The 19,460-nt window shown below is 35.7% G+C and overlaps 1 protein-coding gene across 4 annotated transcripts in view; it reads right to left on the bottom strand.

The window, feature by feature from the left end:
• Positions 1-19,460, bottom strand: part of COMMD10 (COMM domain containing 10) — a 173,500-nt gene that overhangs the window by 142,880 nt on the left and 11,160 nt on the right. For all 4 annotated transcript variants that reach the window (XM_068534206.1, XM_068534197.1, XM_068534214.1 and 1 more), the window contains exons 4-5: positions 17,250-17,405; positions 1,105-1,215 (exon numbers count right to left, since the gene is read on the bottom strand). In XM_068534206.1, the coding sequence (XP_068390307.1) occupies positions 1,105-1,215; positions 17,250-17,405 (267 nt within the window). The remainder of the gene's footprint in view (positions 1-1,104; positions 1,216-17,249; positions 17,406-19,460) is intronic.

The following is a 19,460-nucleotide window of genomic DNA, read 5'->3' as shown; positions in this document are numbered from 1 at the left end:
TAATATACCAGTCAATTCGACACTTAACCATTAAGTTTATGTTCTTTTCTGTTGAAAATGTGTGAAATGAAATGATTCTTTGCAAACACTGTAATAAATTAATAAATTATATATGTTAAGATCCAATTCAATTGCCTAAAATTCTGTAGACATGTAACCTGAGCTAGGCACTGATGCCAGTTCTTATGGAAGACAGAAATGTACAAGACATAATAAACAGTGAAAGTGCTAACAAAGAAGTAATAATATACACATCCTTCAATGCCCATTATAAATAATAACATTTCTTCCATTCTTCTCTGATCACATACAGCCACAGTAATCTCTTCTCCTTCAGATCTTCCTACCTCATTCTCACCTCTATTTCATTTGTCTTAAAATGAGACAGTCTCATTTATTTAAGGAAAAAAAGTCACTCCCCCTTCTCTCTCTCTCTTAAAGATACTCAATTGTAGTAAAAAATATATAAAAATAGCATTCAATGACAACTGAAATACACATTTCTCAATATGCTGTAGTAAAAACTATTCCATAGCAACTCTTTGACCTTTGAAAACATGTTCAAGTTTTCATACATTAATACTAAAGAAGAAATCACCATGCAGTTTAAAACTAATCCAAAATTCTATTTTGTAATAGCTGAGATTTAAATACACACACAGACATACTATACATACACAAACAGAACTCAGGTCACCTTCATATTTCAGGCATTGGCTGGACAACATTATTCCCTTTGCCATATGTATGCAGCTTAAAACACAAAACACCCAGAAACATCCACAATTATCTAAAACATTAAAATCATAATTTTATATGACTACTACCAATTTTTTCCCTTGCAGAATTTAAAAGAAGACATTATAACATATTCTTGCAAGAAAAGTACCTTGTAAGACAACCTGTTTTTTCAAATAAATAACAAAGTGATATGTAAATCTGACATCAAAACTTGTCACAAAGATCTGTCATTTTGTTAATCTTTCTTTAATTTTAATTAAATTATGTTTAAATCTTCAATTCAGAGAACAAAGACCTTGCTAACAATAAAGTACAAGACCTAGTAAGCAAAATACATCCTTTCAATGGGATACCCTTTCTTACCTTCGAATCCTCATTGCTCACTCCTAGCTGTAACACAGCTTGAGGAGATTTTAGTTTTGCTTGGGCAGAGTGAGCCATCTGAAGGTTAAGCTGCCATCCAACTGTCTCCAGCTACAAAAGACAAGCACAGATTGGAATCAGATGGTACAGAAGGAAGAAAACAGTCAACTTTAAGCAAATCTCCAATCAGCAGGAATGAACATGGAGAGCCTGGACTTTGTGGAAAGTCAGTTCCAGGGCTCCTTTAACCTGCACACTCTGTACACTCTCCCTTTGGGCTCATTAGATTGGCCACGTGCCATGCCTGTCAAATTCAACAGTAAAACTGGTCTTTAAATATACTCTGTTCTAAAAATAAAAGTTCTGAGACTAAGCGATGAACTACACTAAAGGAGTCAATGGTTTATAAATAGTAAATTACGATTTTAAAACAGTATGTTTTAGGGAATTCCCTGGCCGTCCAGTGGTTAGGACTCCGCGCTCTCACTGCCAAGGGCCAGGTTGATCCCTCCCTGGTCAGGGAACTAGGATCCCACAAGCCACGCGGTGCAGCCAAAAAAAAACAAAAACAAAAACCAGTATATTTTAAAGCCAATGTTTTTTAAATAGCTATAAATTTTAACCAGTAAATAGCATATACTGGTGATAAGTACTTTAATGACCTCCTATTATCTTTCAAAACTCTTTGCAGTAAGTAGAACACGGTAGAACTTTTTTTTTTTTTTTTAAAGGGAAATTGAAGTGCCCAGATGGTAAGAGGTTCACACATTTAGACACAGTTAGTGAGACTGGAATAGAGCCAGGCAAAGAATTGATATCTACTAGTGAGCAGGTGTTATCATGCTTTCCAAAGTATTCTAACTTACTATGGTTCCCAGTTATGACAGAAACTAATTAGAATACTTTCTTTGAATTTATTAATTAACAACAGCAAAATTGAATCAGGAAGGCAAAAACAGTAAAGACAGACTAAAACAGCTTAAGTTTCAAAATATTAAGCAGCATAAATGTGGCTTTACTGAACAGGACTGATTATTGGTTTCTCCAACCTCAAAACTATGAAGTTTTAAATCTAATTTCCAATAAATCTAAAGTATCAATATTTAGGGAAGTTTTGTGACATGTAATTGTCATATACCTCTGACAACATGACTCTAGTAATTGATTTAGTAAAACTACCTTAGCTACACTGGTAAGAATGGCAGCCTCACAACAATTTTTACTTAACTGGAATACTAATTGCTAACTTGAAAGACTGTTCAACAGCTAGAATCACAGCAGTGACTCAAAGCCAAACTGGAAAGAGAGCAATGAAAGTATTATCTATTCGAGAGAGGATGTGATGAGAAAATAAAGATACAATTCTGTACTTTCTGGCACTGAACCTTTTAGAGGTTATGGGTAAAAAGGGGGAAGATGTTGCAAAGACATAATCCATAATACCACAAGTAAAAAAATGAATTTAATGGTACATGTTAAGTAAGGATGCGTAATGTACTCATCTTTAACACTGATTGCAGTAGTAACATAGTCTCTAATAGCAGCCCACTACTTTTTCAACAGTCACATGCAGTAGACCCTCCAATATAACAGGAAAGAACATGTCATAACTACTCTCATATATCCAAGCATTTTGACACACATCACCGTCTTAATTGAAAAGCACCCTCTAGGTATTTGTATGGACCTGTAAGACACTGTTTTGATCTCATTTAACTAATCCTATCCCTGTCCTTTAAGTACTTAAGATAAATGACAAAGATAAATATTAACTGAATAAATTAAAATATGGTCCCACTAGGTCAGACCTCTGCATAAATTAATGTATGCTCAGTCACTGCACAGAGGTGGAATGGGAGAATTGAGATCACTAACTTAAAGCTTATGCTTTAGTTCATGCTTACGCTGTCACTCACTAGCTAGGTGACCCTGAGAGTTAAGTCACAATCTTTCAAGGTCTCAATTTCCTCATAAAAAATGGAAATAAATCTACGTGAATTATCTACTTTTCTGAGTTATTGGTAATATCAAATAAGAAAATGCATATTCAAATTGTTTTGGAAACTACAAAGCATTATAAATATAAGGCATTTGGGTCGCCTAAGGTTTCCTACAGTATTTTTTTTTTTAATATCTCCTTCCTTCCTTCCTTCCTTCCTTCCTTCCTTCCTTCCTTCCTTCCTTCCTTCCTTCCTTCCTTCCTTCCTTCCTCCCTCCCTCCCTCCCTCCCTTCCTTCCTTCCTTCCTAGCCGTGTTGGGTCTTCGTTTCGTGCGAGGGCTTTCTCTAGTTGCGGCAAGCGGGGGCCACTCTTCATCGCGGTGCGCAGGCCTCTCACTATCACGGCCCCTCCCATTGCGGGGGCCAGGCTCCAGATGCGCAGGCTCAGCAGTTGTGGCTCACGGGCCCAGCTGCTCCACGGCATGTGGGATTTTCCCAGACCAGGGCTCGAACCCGTGTCCCCTGCATTAGCAGGCAGATTCTCAACCACTGCACCACCAGGGAAGCCCTCTTTTTTTAATAGTATCTTTTAAATATAGTTGGCACTCTATATCTATCTGTTGAATTGAAACAAATCAAAAAATACAAGGAAAGGTAAATTTTTAAAACCATCATAACTAAAAAGAGTTCGTTGGTTGACGTTCTTAAATTCTAGAGCCTTTTCTATTGAATTTTGTGATTTAAAAATATTTGTCCCATGCCCACATGAAAGAGTAATATAAAAATTAAAAATAAAAAATCGCTAAACTCATATGTAGGTATACGCACATACACACACCCACACATAAAATTTCACAGAAAAAGATCAGTATTCAGAAAACTTAAATGAAGAGGGAATATAGGATAACTAGAATTATTTTTAAAAATACTTTACAGTTACACAGAGTAGTAAGAAAAACAAAACTAACAAAATATTTACAGTGAAACTAGGAGACAATACCAACACTACTTGAGATAGGTACTCTCATTATCCCCATTCTAGACATTAAATATGAAAAATGTAAACAACTGGTGAATAGGAGTAAAGAGTATATGAAGATTCCTTATGCTATTATTCCCACTTTTCTCTAAGTTTGAAATTATATCAAAATCAAAAGTTACAGAAATTGATGCAAGTAAAAATCATCAATGGATACTAAATTTAAGTGGAGAAAGTTCGATTTGAAATGAACAGTGAATGAATGAATTGGAAACATTCTATGTACCAGTGAACAATAGAGGCACTGATGATTATACCTCAAATTTTCACCTTTTTCCTTTGGAAAGAAAATGCTGTAGAAGAAATGAAGAAGGTATTTATAATCTGCTCAAATAGGTTCATTAATCAAATCAGCAAAAATTTCAACAGGCTGTCATTTGGATGCCCTCCGGGAGATGCCAAATTTTATTCCCCATTTTTAAGCTGGCAGTGCCCAATTTACAAAATCAGATTCTAAAAAAGCTATTTGTTTGGGACTTAGAACAAATCTGCAAATATAATAAAATTATAAATGGTGATTAAATTACCAAGTAATTTAACAGAAGGAATGCAAGTGGTTCCCTACTTTTGTCCTAACTAGAGGAATATCTAAAACTCAAAAAATAATAAATTCCAGTCCTAAATGGCTAAAAATAATACCTTGGCATTAAGAAAAATCTTCAATTTCCGGCATTTTATATATGTGGTTTTCTTAACTATTATATACAATAGATATCAGCCTTAACTCAACAAGCATATAATTTGAGAAAAAGCCTGTTGCTTTCAGGACACTAATGATTCCCATCTTTACGTAAATACCACAAGTTGTATGCTGATGAAACCTACACTTCTTATCAGTAGAATCAGACTTTCATCCTAGTCTTCTACCCATTTTTAAATAATAATGGCACAATGATATAAAGACTGGCCTCTGCAAATGAAAAAAACAAAAACAAACAAACAAACAAAAACAAGTTTACCATTAACTGAGATGAGAAAACTACAGGAACAGTTTCAAGAGGAATGATCCAAAGATCAGTCTATTTTTTTAATGTTAAGCTTGAGATGCCTATTCTATATCCAATGAAACTATCAAGTAGGCTAGAGAAAAAATGTTTTATTAGAAAATAGTTTTTAAACGCAGAAGCCTAGATGTGATTGCCAGGGAAGTACAAAAGAAAAGAGAAGAGGATCAGGGACTGACTCCTGGCACAATACAAAATTTAGAGGTTATGGAAATGAGAAGAAAGTAGCAAATATGACTGACTAAAAGAAGCAGCCAGAAAGGAGAAAAACCAGAAGAGCATGGACCTGACTTTTGTACGGTCATAGATGCTGGGGACATAAAAATCAATAAACTTACAATCTCTGTCCCAAAAGCTCCAAGTCTAGTGATGAAGACAAACATACACACAAGTAATTTTGATATAACACATATGTAGAAAATCCTAAGTAACTGCAAAAAAGCTACTAAAACTAATGGCCAATTTTAAGAAAGTTATGGCAAAAGATTAATATGAAACATCAATAGTTTTCAATATACTGGAAACAAACAATTGGAAAATATTAAAAATGCAATTCCATTTATAGTAGCAACCAAAATCATGCAAATACACAGTCTTAGTCTGTTCAGGCCACTAAAACAAAATACCACAGACTGCACAGCTTAATAATAACAACATTTATTTCTCACAGTTGTGGAGACTGGAAGTCTGAGATAAGGGTGCCAGCAAGGTTGAGTGAGGGCCCTCTTTCAGACTGCAGACTTCTTGTATCCTCACGTGGCAGAAGGAGGCAAGGGAGTTCTCTAGGGCCTCTTTATAAGGGCACTAATCCCATTCATTAGGGTTCTTTCCTTATTACCTAATCACCCCCTAAAGGTCCTACCTCCTAATATCATCACCATGGGGGTGAGGTTTCAACATACAAATCTTGAAGAGACACAAACATTCAGTCTATAGCATAAGGATAACAAAATTTGTGCAAATCCTGGTCACTGGAAAAACTACAAACATTACTGGAATAAATTAAAGAAGATATCAATAAATGGAGAGATATACCATGCTCAAGAATTTAAAGATTCAATATTATTAAGATGTCAGTTCTTCCAAAAATGATCTATAGAATTTAGGACAATCTAATTAAATCCCCAGCAGGAATTTTTTAACAGAAACTGACAAGTTGATTCTAAAATTTAAATGAAAAGGCAAATGACCTAAAAGTGTCAAACCAATTTTTTTAAAGAGTTGGAGGAGCTATATTACCTAACTTGAAGAATATAAAACTACAGCAATAAAGACAATGTGGCACTGGCAAAGGATAGACATAAAGACCCATCAATTGATTTCTAACGAAGGTACCAAGGTAAATGATGCTGGAACAACTAGATATGTACATGGAAACAAAATAAAAAACAACCTCTACCTAACACCAAACACAAAAATGAACTCAAAATGGATCACAGACCTAAATGTAAGTGCTAAAACCATCAAACTTCCAGAAGAAAACATAAAAGGAAATCTTTGTGATCTTAGGATAGGCAAAGATTTTAGAGAGAGCCATAAAAGTATGAACCATAAAAGAAAACAATTATAAACTAGACTTCATCAAAACAAAAAATTCTCTTCTTTAAAAGTCACCATTAAGAAAAAGGCAAGCCACGGACTAATAAAATATTCACAATACATATACCTGACAAAGGACTTGTACCCAAACTATATAAAGAATTCTTATCACAATAAGAAAATGAAATCTACCCCACTGTAAAGCAATTATACTCCAATAAAGATGTTAAAAGAAAAATAAATTTAAAAAGAAAAGAAAAAGAAAATGAAATCTATACAAAAAGGGCGAAGATTGGAACAGATAATTCACAAAAGAAGATAAACAAATGGCCAAAAAACACATAAAAAGATATTCAAAATCCTTATGTTCAACATCCTTATACCCATTAGAACGGCTAAAACTTTAAAGAATGGCAGCACCAAGTGTTGGCCAGGATATGAAGAAACTGCTGGTTGGAAGGTAAAGTAGTATAACCACTTTGGAAAACTGTTTGGCAGTTTCTCATATAGTTAAATATACACTGACCCTACAACCCAGTCAATCCACCCCTAAGAAGTTACTCAAGAGAAATGAAAATATATGTCCATAAAAAGATGTGTACATGAATGCTAACAGATTTATTCAAAATTGCCCAAAGCTGGAAAGAGCCCCACTATCCATCAACAAGTGAATGGATAAACAAACTGTGACACATCCGTATGATAGAATACCACCCCGCAATAAAAAAGAATACCAACCCACAATAAAAAACAATTAAACAACATGGATGAACCTCAAAATCATACTCAGTGGAAGAAGCCAGAGGAAAGTACATGTGTATGATTCCATTTATATAAAATCCTACTAAACACAATCTATAGTGACACAAAGCAGATCAGTGGTTTCCTGCAGCCAGGGTTTAGGGAGGAAAGAACTGCCAGGGGGCATGAGGAAACTTCTTAGCACGATGAAAATGCTCTGTATTTTGATTATGACCATGATCTCACAGATACAACGCTATCAAAATTCACCAAACAGTGCAATTAAAAGGATACAGATTACACTATGTAAATGATAATTTAATAATGCTATTTTTTAAAAGATACAATATATTAAAGGCTGTAACAGAGGAATGTATAGGTGCGATGAGAGAACATCTTCAACCTCTTTGCCATCCTCTAGTCATGGGCAAGAACAGGAGGCAGTAAGTCTCAAAGGAACAAGCCACACTACTACTTGCCTCCCAGAGAAAGAATTCTATACAGTGACATCTATACGTATACGAAGACAAGGTCAGGATCTTGGAGATGACTATTTTGCAATACAGTATCCACATTACAAGAGGTATAAATGCTTTATTACAAATATCACAACTTAGGGATACTCTCTAACCTATACCCTCAAGTTTAGATGCCACAAAAGTCAACCTAGTGTCACTGCCAGGGTGGCATGAAACTTAAAATTATACTCCTTGACCCACAGGTTTGGCCAAAATACCTAATTGGTCTTCATATCCAAGTTATAAAGTGATGAGGGAAAACATCAATGAATCATCCTTCAGACTGCTTGCCACCTCTGCACACCATGAATATATGAAGACCATAGCACAAGTTTGAGGACAGCGAAATGTCATTCAACCAATGCTCTCACAGTTGGCAACACTCTGAAAAAGTACATCAATTCTATTTAGCAAGTGCACATCTTTGACGACTATGACATAAGAGTAATTTTGCTAACAGCACAGTTCTTTGGCATTAGTAAAATCTTTATTTAATTTGTTAATGGTCTGGTTTTAGTCAATTATTTATAAAGCAGAGAATACATTTCTATTTCAAACTAGACTGATTAAAGGTCTCTTAGATCTAAAGTTCTTTAAATTGATTGCTGCATCAACAGCTAATGACATCACCTTTTTTCCCTGGAGAATTTCCATTTCAAACTAAAGCAATTCTTATTATACATATTCCCACTTTTAAAGAGGAAAAATGTAAATGACTGAATCTAGTATTCCAGCAAAACTCAAGAGTCGTGAAATAAATGAACCACAAAAGGCTTAAAGTACAACCAAAACGAAAACACAAAAGAACACTAGGAAATACAAAATATAATCCATACCCTCCTCTCTTTACTTTTCTTTCCTCCACCAATGAACACAAACATCCCTCTTTATAAGAAAACCCTATAAACTGAACCTCAAAATAGCACAATTAGTAAAGCAGGGATATTGTGCATTTATTTAATCAACAACTATTTTTTGAGAACCCACTATCTACCAAGGGCCATGTAAAGTAGTGAAAATACAGTAGTGAACAAAACAGACAAAAATTCCTACCCTTGTGGAGTTTATAGTTTAGTAGTAGAGACAGACAATTAAAAAAAATGAACACGTAGAATATATAGAGAGCCAGATAAGAATAATAAGTATTACAGAAAAAAATGAAGTAAGAATGTACCATACAGGTGGAAGCACTTTTCACTATGATGATTACGGCAAGGCTCACTGATAAGTGTGATATTTGCGCAAAGAGCTGAAAAAGATAAGGAAGCCAACCAACCACATGAACAACCAAGAGCTTCTGAGGTAAAGAGAACAGAATTATCCAAAGTGAGCCAGGTGGAGGTCAACAAGATAGTGGATCAAAAGGGGTCACTGATCATGTAGGGTCTTAAAGGCAATTGTAAGAACTTTGACTTCCATTATAAACAACACGGAAGGGGCTTCCCTGGTGGCGCAGTGGTTGAGAATCTGCCTGCCAATGCAGGGAACACGGGTTCGAGCCCTGGTCTGGGAAGATCCCACATGCCGTGGAGCAACTAGGCCCGTGAGCCACAACTACTGAGCCTGCACGTCTGGAGCCTGTGCTCCGCAACAAGAGAGGCCACGATAGTGAGAGGCCCGCGCACCGCGATGAAGAGTGGCCCCTGCTCGCCGCAACTAGAGAAAGCCCTCGCACAGAAACGAAGACCCAACACAGCAAGCAAGCAAGCAAGCAAGCAAGCAAGAAAGAAAGAAAGAAAGAAAGGAAAGAAAGAAAGAAAGAAAGAAAGAAAGAAAGAAAGAAAGAAAGAAAGAAAGAATTAAACAACACGGAAAGACTTTGGTGGATCTGGAGCAGAGCTGGAACAGAATAAGACTTACAATTTAAAAGAAGCAGTTTTAGAGTTCCTAATCTGATAATGGTAGGAAGGAGTTCATATCACATCAACTTCCCTTGCAAATAAAAAGTATAACTTCTAAAGAAAATATTTTAAAAACAGTGATTTGAAGGCATTGGAGAATGACTAAAAGCAGAAAGAAGTTAAAGAGAAGGGATCCACACAAGGTGACAGATTCGTAAAAGAAGGGAACCACACAAGGTGACAGATTCACAATTCTATGACTTTTTACATTTATTTGACTTCTTCCCAATCCGTGCAGCACGGACTGGCTAAAACTCAAATACAAAGCCTCAGATTTGGCTTAAGGGGTCAGCAATCCCATTGCTAGACATTTACTCAAGGGAAATAAAAACATATGTCCACAAAAAGACTTGTACACAAATGTCAATAGCAGTCTTATTCATAATAGCCAGAAACTGGAAACAACCCAAAAGTCTATCAAGAGGAGTACAGATAAACAAATTGTGTTATTTTCATACAAGGAACTATTACTCAGCAACAAAAGAATTGCTGACACAAGTAACAACGTGAATGAATCCCAAAAAACATTATGTTGAGAGACAGTAGACAGACACATTTATTTGAGTTCATTTGTATTCAGTCTAAGAACAGAAAAAAAACAACCTACAGTGATGGAAATCTGAGTATGAAGGAGGAGGGAATTAAAACTGGGCACTTTCCAGGTAATGAAAATTTTCTCTATTTTGTTAAGGAGAATGATTAAATGGGTATATATAATTTCTGAAATTCATCAAACTGAACACACTTAAAATCTCTGCGTTTTCTGCAGGTAAATTATATTTCAATAAAAAAACAGTAAATGAATATAGCAGCATTTAAACCTCACAAACATTTACATTCAGTCAATTCCAGCACATGGAAAAACTATGGCTTTCACTTGATTCTTAACATGCCAACAACTAACGTAACAAATGAGGCAGAAATTTGACTTGTATATGGATGTAATTATAACAAAATACCTCTCCTATAAATGCAGATGATAATGTTAAGAAGCGTTTAAATCTTGGAAAAGCACTCAGATATGTATTCATAGTTAACGTATTTAGATTTAGCTATATGAAGTGTGCTTTTTCTGTTCTCTTTATAATAAAGCCATTCATCCATCCTTAGAATTCCAAAAGAAATGAAATAAGAACATAAGAGAAAATAATAAAACAAAAGAATACACTAAGTTTTAAAAATGTCAAATCTAAATTTCTTATATTACATATAAAAGACAGATATTTAACAATTAATGAAGCAAACAATTAGTTGTTACACTTAACAATAAAGTAAATCTTACTATAATGGCTTAAAGAGGATTTTTTTTAAAGACTGTTTAGGAACATTATTATCTTAAGAACGTTAGCCAACCATTTTTTTTTTTTTTTTGAGTTTTGTGACCACCGCCCCCCCCCTTTTAATTTCATTTTAATTCCTCAAATGGATGCAGGTTTCTTTGATTAGGGGCAGAATATTCATTGTTGGGAGGATGGGGTGGGATCTTTTTTCTTTTAATATTTGCTTTTTAAAAAAATTTTATTTTTTATTTTTGACTGCGTTGGGCCTTTGTTGCTGTTCTCGGGCTTCTCATTGCAGTGGCTTCTCTTGTGGAGTACCGGCTCTAGGCACGCGGCTTCAGTAGTTGCAGCACATGGGCTCAGTAGTTGTAGCACATGGGCTCAGTAGTTGTGGCTCGCAGGCTCTGGAGTGCAGGCTCAGCAGTTGTGGAGCACAGGCTTAGTTGCTCCGCGGCATGTGGGATCTTCCTGGACCAGCCATCGAACCCGTGTCCTCTGCACAGGCAGAAGGATTCTTAACCCACCAGGGAAGTCCCTGGGGTGGGATCTTGATTGCATCTGGTTACATCAGCTTCTCTTGCGCATTGGTCTTTTAAAGCCACAGCACTTCTGAAAGCTGTTTTCCCTTAAATTTTTCCTTAGCACCACGTGTGGAAGGTTGTATAGCAGCCACCCACAGCCTGTGCATTTTTACTGCTCATGCTCCGCCAAGCTCTAGCTCTGTGGGTTTTCTGGTTAGGGTTCTCTGTTTAGGTATCATGAAGTTTAATCAAGGTTTAATTTATGTTCTTGTTGCTGATGGCCATTCCTCCATGCTTCATAGTCTCATTAAGTGCAAAACAAGGAGAGGTGGCTTTGCCTGTTGCCTAAAGTCTGTGTATGAGGAGGCTGTCCTTGGGTCCAACCCTGTCTTTCCTGCCTCAATTCCACCCTGAAAGAGTTCCTTCCCAAAATCTTTTGGGGTTATTCAGGGCCAAAAGTCTCATTCTTCTGTAACTTCTTCAAGCTGGCAGGGGCAGTCTTCCCTTGTCTGACCCTGGGAATGAAACTTTCCTCCTTTCTGGTCAAGGGGTCCCAAGATTTCCATAGAGGCCTCAGCAGTAGGCAGTGGCTGGAGTCCCTGTATGACCATCATGTTTATGTCAAATTGTTGCAACCTGCTCAGCTAGGAGATAATCCAAGACCAGTCTATTATCCATCACCACATTAGCTAGGGAATTAAGAGATGTTGAGAGTCTAGAGAGTGAGTCCCCTCTGGTCCTGGCCAGTAGCCATCCATTTTTAAATGCAGGTTTCTCAAGAACATATGAAACATGATGAATTTTCACTACATAATGAAATAATAAATTTGCTATGTAACTGGTAAAATTAAGAACACTCTTAACAGGACGAAATCACAATACACACATTTTGAGCATTCAAAACAAATACAACTGTCACATTTATCTTTAAAATCTCCCTAACAAACATACAAGTGCATATTAAGAAAAGGAATCAGTAGCCTTTAAAGAGCAGGCGACTCAGAGTGCTAAAGAAAAGCCTTACGTATATTTCTCATAATCATACCTGTTACTGAGGAATAGGGTGAGCTTCAAATGTAAAAATATTTTAGAAAAAATATCATATATAAAAACACAATTCTCTTCCTTAAGGTCTCAGAAAAAAAGAGATGTATCAATATGTCAGTAATATTTAACATGTAAGTTTTTACATTTTGTAGAGCAGGAAAATACATAAAGGAACTCTAACCAGAATTTTAGGAGTAAAATGAAACATAGTATTCAAGTTCTGTCTGAAAGGGTATTCATAATTTAATAAATGTTGTAACCACACAGGCATTTTAACAAAAATCAAACAGAAAACCCTGTTAGAAGGACACTGCTAACATAGTCAACACTGATAAAAGAGGGAAGACTACCAATTCTAATAAGCAGTGGTAACATTTCAGTGTCCAAAGAGGTTAAGATAAAGTGTATTTAAAAAAAAAAAAAGTGAGACGGGATAAAATTTTTAAATCCCTTCAATCATATCCTGTAAAAAGCTATCCAATCAATTTTCAATCTGCCTCTCACTTATTAGATTGAAATAATAGAAGATGAAAAGAGGTGTTTTTAAAAACTGAATTAAAAATAAGTTCCTTTTGATTTTTTAACTTGTTATTTAATTGAATCTGACTCTCTTTGAATTCAGAATTACTTACACAGATGTTCCACTGCAAGCACCACACAGTTTACGTGAACCTCTAAATGACTGTAAAACAGTCACTGCAAATACAACTTTTGTTCATTATATGATAAATCACTGTCATATATTTTCGTTACAATTTAAATGACATGCTCTATTTTCATCCACAGCTATTTTAGTCACCATATCTTTAACAGTCATCAGGGCAAAAAAGGAAGATAACATTATAGCTGCCAGAGGTACCATGACATAAAAGGAACAAGGCTTAATTAAGAGAGAGACCAACCTCGGACTTCCCTGGTGGTGCAGCGGTTGAGAATCCGCCTGCCAATGCAGGGGACACGGGTTCGAGCCCTGGTCTGGGAAGATCCCACATGCCGTGGAGCAACTAAAGCCCGTGTGCCACAACTACTGAGCCTGCGCTCTAGAGCCCGTGTGCCACAACTACTGAGCCTGCGTGCCACAACTACTGAAGCCCACGCACCTAGACCCCGTGCTCTGCAACGAGAAGCCATAGCAATGAGAAGCCCATACACTGCAGTAAAGAGTAGCCCCCACTCACCACAACTAGAGAAAGCCTGCATGTAGCAACGAAGACCCAATGCAGCCAAAAATAAATAAATAAAATTGAAAAAAACAAAAGAGCGAGAGAGCGAGCCCAATCTGATTCCCACCTCACCTTCACCATGGACCACTTGGGTTAACATGGTAAAGGTACACTTTCGAAAGTTTCATTTCTTTTTCAAAGATATAAAACACACACACACGTATACATACACACACACACAAACTATGTAAACCACCCTGCATAATGCCTGACACAGAAAAATTTTGCTGCTAACATTTAGGTGGTAGTATAGCACAGTGGCTTAGGAGTGTAACTACTTTGTCAAATCCCAACTCTACCACTTATATATCCGCGTGACCATGGACCAATTATTTAATCACTCTAAGCCTCAGTTTAATTTTACATATAAACTAGAACTATTAATGGATTTTACAAGATATAATGCACTTAGTAGAGTTTTTGGCCCACCGTAAACACAAGAAATGTTTGCTATTACTATATGATCTTAATTAGCATTTAAGGTATTAAAAAATGTATTAGCTACCCTCTCATATACTCTGTATTGGCAAAAGATAATTTCCTACATTCTTAAGGGACCAATGTTGTAGGGACCAATTAATCATATCCAACTACTTTTTTGCATATTTTATATGACAACTGATCAAACTACTTCTTAAACAGAAGTTAATGTAATACAACATAAGGAAGAAATATTACTTTTTTTTTTTTTTTTTTTTTTTTGGCTGCGTTGGGTCCTCACCGCGATGCGCGGGTTTTCTCCAGTTGTGGCGAGTGGGGACTACTCTTCGTTCAGTGCACGGGCTTCTCATTGCGGTAGCTTCTCTTGTTGTGGAGCACGGGCTCTAGGCACACAGGCTTCAGTAGTTGTGGCGTGTAGGCTCAGTAGTTGTGGCTCGCAGGCTCTAGAGCACAGGCTCAGTAGTTGTGGCTCACGGGCCTAGATGCTCCACAGCATGTGGGATCCTCCCAGACCAGGGCTTGAACCTGTGTCCCCTGCATTGGCAGGCGGACTCTTAACCACTGCGCCACCAGGGAAGCCCCAGAAATATTACTTTTAAAAAAGCAACAAACTATCATCCAGAAAACAATAAAAAATGACTTACTATTAGAGGTGAAAAAAGAAATATTTTTAACTATACAAGTATACTGTACTTATATAAATGCAAGAAAAAAAAACAGAAGAAAATTATATAAATATAAAAAATAGGCAAATATTCAAAGGCAAGTGGAGATTTTTTCTTTTTAAATGACGATGGTTAAAAAAATTTTAGGGATAAAAAAATGGAAAACTTAAAATCTGTACAGGTTACAGGAAAAAGCAGAAATTAAAATGAAAAATGAAGCTGTGGTGTGGAGGACACTTGAGAGCTCTTAGAATGTAGAGTTTAAAAAAAAAGAGAGAAATGAAAACAATACAGGGGCATTTTCTGGAAACCCACAGCTAGCATCTTTTTGTTTCTATTTTATACATTAGATCCCCAGAATTTATTCATCTTATAAGTGGAAATTTGTATTCTTTGAACAACATTGCCTCCATTTCCCTACCCCAGCCCCAGCCCCTGGTAACCACCATCCTACTCTCTTTTTTATTTTTCTTGCCGTACCGCGCAGCATGCAGGATCTTAGTTCCCTGACCAGGGATTGAACCTGTGCCCCCTGCCGTGGAAGCGAGGAGTCTTAACCACTGGACCACCAGGGAAGTCCCTAGCATCTTACTTAATGATGAGAGACTGAATGCTTCCTCTCTAAAACTGGGAACAAAGCATGATGTTCAAACTTACCAATCTTATTCAACATCATATTAGAAGTCCTAGTCAGTACAGTAAGGCAGGAAAAACAAAAGCTGAACAAACTGAAAAGGAAGAAATAAAACTATCTCTATATTCATGAACAATCTGACTTTCTACAAAGAAAATCACAAGGAAAACCACCAAAAAAACTGCTATAACTAATTAGTGAGTTTACCAAGGTCTTGAATACAGTATCAACATATAAAAATCAATTGTGTTTCTATATACTAGCAATAAACAACTAGAAACCAAAATTTTAAAACCAGTACCATTTACAACAACTACAAAAAAAAAAACTTAGGTTAAGAGTGTTCAAATCTAACAAAATATGCTGAAAAATGAAAAACACTGATATAAGAAATCAAACAAGACCTAAATAAATGGAGATATACTCAATACTGTTAAGAAGTCATTTCTCTACAAAGTGAACTATAAATTAAACAAAATCTCAATCAAAATTCCAGAGGATTTTTTGCAGATATTAAAAAACCTGGTTTTCAAATTTGTATTAAAAGGTAAAGAAACTAGAATAGCTAAAACAATTATTAAAAAGAACAAAGTCAGGAGATTAACAATACCTGATTTTAAGACTTACTACAAAGCTACAGTAATTAAAGCAGCATGATATTGGCATAAAGATAGACAAATAGATAAATGAAACCAAAAAGAGAGTCCAGAAAGAGATACACAAATATGTCAAACAATTTTTGACAAAGGGGCTAAGGCAATTCAATAACAAAAGGATGTTATCAATAATTATGCTGAAACAAATGAACGTCCATATCAGAAAAAAAAAAAGAACTTGGACCTGTACCTCATGGCTTATATAAAATTAACCCAAACTGGATGTTAGACTTAAATGTAAAACACAAACTATAAAACACTTAGAAGTAAACAAAAGTTTGTGACATTGCATTAAGCTACAAATTCTTAAGATACAAAACCAAAGGCAGTATCAATAAAAGAAAAAAATGATAAATCAAACTTGATCAGATTTTAAAGGTTTTACTTTGCAAAAGACACTGTTAGAAACTAAAACGGAAAGCTACAGACTAAGAGAAAATATCTGCAAATCACATCTCTGACAAAGGACTCAAAGATTCACAAAACTCAACAGAAAGAAAACAAACACCTTCTACAAATTGTAACAACCAAAAAACAAAAACAAAAACAAAAACAAAACCCATGCATTTCTATATGCTGGGATTTACACTTGTAATTGTCCTTTATATTTATATTACTATAATTCTTTATCTGTCACAGTGTGGAAATACAGTTAGACAAAAGATCTGAACAGACACTTCACCAAAGGAGACATATGGATGGCAAGTAAGTACATAAAAAGATAATCACCATAATCTGTTATTAGGGAAATGTAAATTAAAAACACAAGATATCATTACAAAACCTAACAGAATAGCTTTAATACAAACAACTGACAATACCAAGTGTTGACAAGGATTTGGAACTACTGGAACACTCATATAATGCTGCTGAAAATGCAAAATAACACCAATCACAAATATTTCCAGAAAATAGAAGAGAGCGGAACTTTTCAGATATAATAATTTATGCCATACATACATATTGAAAAATATCTTTTGAGTAGTATATTCTATACCTTGTGGGGTGCAAGAATCCTCTGCCTGAATTTTTCAATTGTTTCTTGACCCATAGAAGACCAAGCATTGACAAATGCTTCTGCTTTGTCTTGTCTAAGATGAATGTTCTCTAACTGCTGCTGCAAAGCTGCTGGCTTCACGTTGTAATATACTGCCTATTAAAGAGGAAAAAATAAATTACATATATCCCAAATGTTCATACAGAGACCTTGAACTGTAATCAAATACAACATTATTTTAAATGATTTAAATTTTAAAAATTTCATATTTCTGTTGCAGAGACTTTTTTATTATTTTACAAATAATAATATACTCAACCAAGGGCTGGAAGATTCAGAATTAAATGGTCTAAATTTTTGAAGCTAAACTGCTTCATTTTTGCCTGTGGTTTAAGTAATACTAAATCCACTTAACAGAAAAACTTCTTTGCTTTGGCTATGTAAATGGTATCCTAATTAAAAGTTCATTTCCTTATTTCACTTCATTATTTCAAATAAGTACACAGTGGTTTTGTTTCCCAACTATCAAAATTTTTCCAAGAAACACTTTCTCAAAACCACGTTCATCTACCAACTTCCTAGGTAATATATAATAAAAAATTGAAAACTTTTTTCACGGTGATACCTGTTGTTTTTTACATTATTCTGAAAAAAACTTTCTCATAAACCCCAGGCTGCTCTGCCCTGTTCAGTTATCCTTTTCTTCTACTGAAGGTTCACCAAGGATAGGAACCATAATCATCTTTATGATCTGTAATCTGTATAAGGCTGCATGTAGTAGATGCCCAGCAGCTTGTCTTCCTAATGGTATCTATTCACTAGAATGCCCAGGAAGCTACAGTATTGTTTACTGTGAAATAAACAAACAACAGGAATTTATTAAGAATCTATTTTTATAGCCACTATGGAGAACAGCATGGAGGTTCCTTAAAAAACTAAAAATAGAACTACCATATGACCCAGCAGTCCCACTACTGGGCATATACCCTGAGAAAACCATAATTCAAAAAGAGTCATGTACCACAATGTTCATTGCAGCTCTGTTTACAGTAGCCAGGACATGGAAGCAACCTAAGTGTCCATTGACAGATGAATAGATAAAGAAGATGTGGCACATATATACAATGGAATATTACTCAGCCATAAAAAGAAACGAAATTGAGTTATTCGTAGTGAGGTGGATGGACCTGGAGTCTGTCATACAGAGTGAAGCAAGTCAGAAAGAGAAAAACAAATACGGTATGCTAACACTTATATATGGAATCTAAAAAAAAAAAAGGTTCTGATGAACCTAGGGGCAGGACAGGAATAAAGACGCAGACATAGAGAATGGACTTGAGGACACGGGGAGGGGGAAGGGTAAGCTGGGACGAAGTGAGAGAGTGGCAATGACATGTACACACTACCAAATGTAAAATAGCTAGTGGGAAGCAGCCGCATAGCACAGGGAGATCAGTTGGGTGCTTTGTGACCACCTAGAAAGGTGGGATAGGGAAGGTGGGAGGGAGACACAAGAGGGAGGGGATATGGTGTTATATGTATACATATAGCTGATTCACTTTGTTATACAGCAGAAACTAACACAACATTACAAAGCAATTACACTCCAATAAAGATGTTAAAAAAAAGAATTTATTTTTAGCCCAGCAATGTGCTGCACTTACATAAGATGCACAGAAAATGTGATCCTGGCCCCACACAAATTCAAAACCTAGTGAAGGAGACACAACTGACATACATGAAATAATGAAAAGACGAACAATGTGCTCTACCATGATGAGCCAAGCATAAAAGGAATGCAAATAAGGGGAGGATTGCAAGTATAAGGGGTCAAGGCTGCAGTGGGAGGAGACGTGATTTGAACAGAACAATGAACTTAAACAATGAACTGAATTTAGATATAAAGAAGGGATGCAGAAGAACAGCTCAGTAGGAAGAAATAGTATGACAAAAGGTCCTTTGACAAATATTTCTTATCTAAATATTTTATTTATCAACCTAGTCAAATAAATCCTCCAAAATCATTTATTAAATTTCTTAAATAAAATGTGTTCATTTTTCCAAATCATTTTTCCAAATTATTATACCAAGTAACAATAAATTTGAATCTTTTTTAACTGTCTCAAGTCAACGAAGTCTTGATTCATACTGTCAAATACTTTACTCAGGCTGCTCAACACTAAGACTGTTTTAGCAGAACGCAGTACCATG

The sequence above is a fragment of the Eschrichtius robustus genome, chromosome 2, assembly GCF_028021215.1.
Source record: "Eschrichtius robustus isolate mEscRob2 chromosome 2, mEscRob2.pri, whole genome shotgun sequence".
In the NCBI taxonomy this organism is placed as follows: domain Eukaryota; kingdom Metazoa; phylum Chordata; class Mammalia; order Artiodactyla; family Eschrichtiidae; genus Eschrichtius; species Eschrichtius robustus.
The sequence above is the reverse complement of the archived record's forward strand: the minus strand, read 5'-3'. Positions and strand labels throughout refer to the sequence as shown.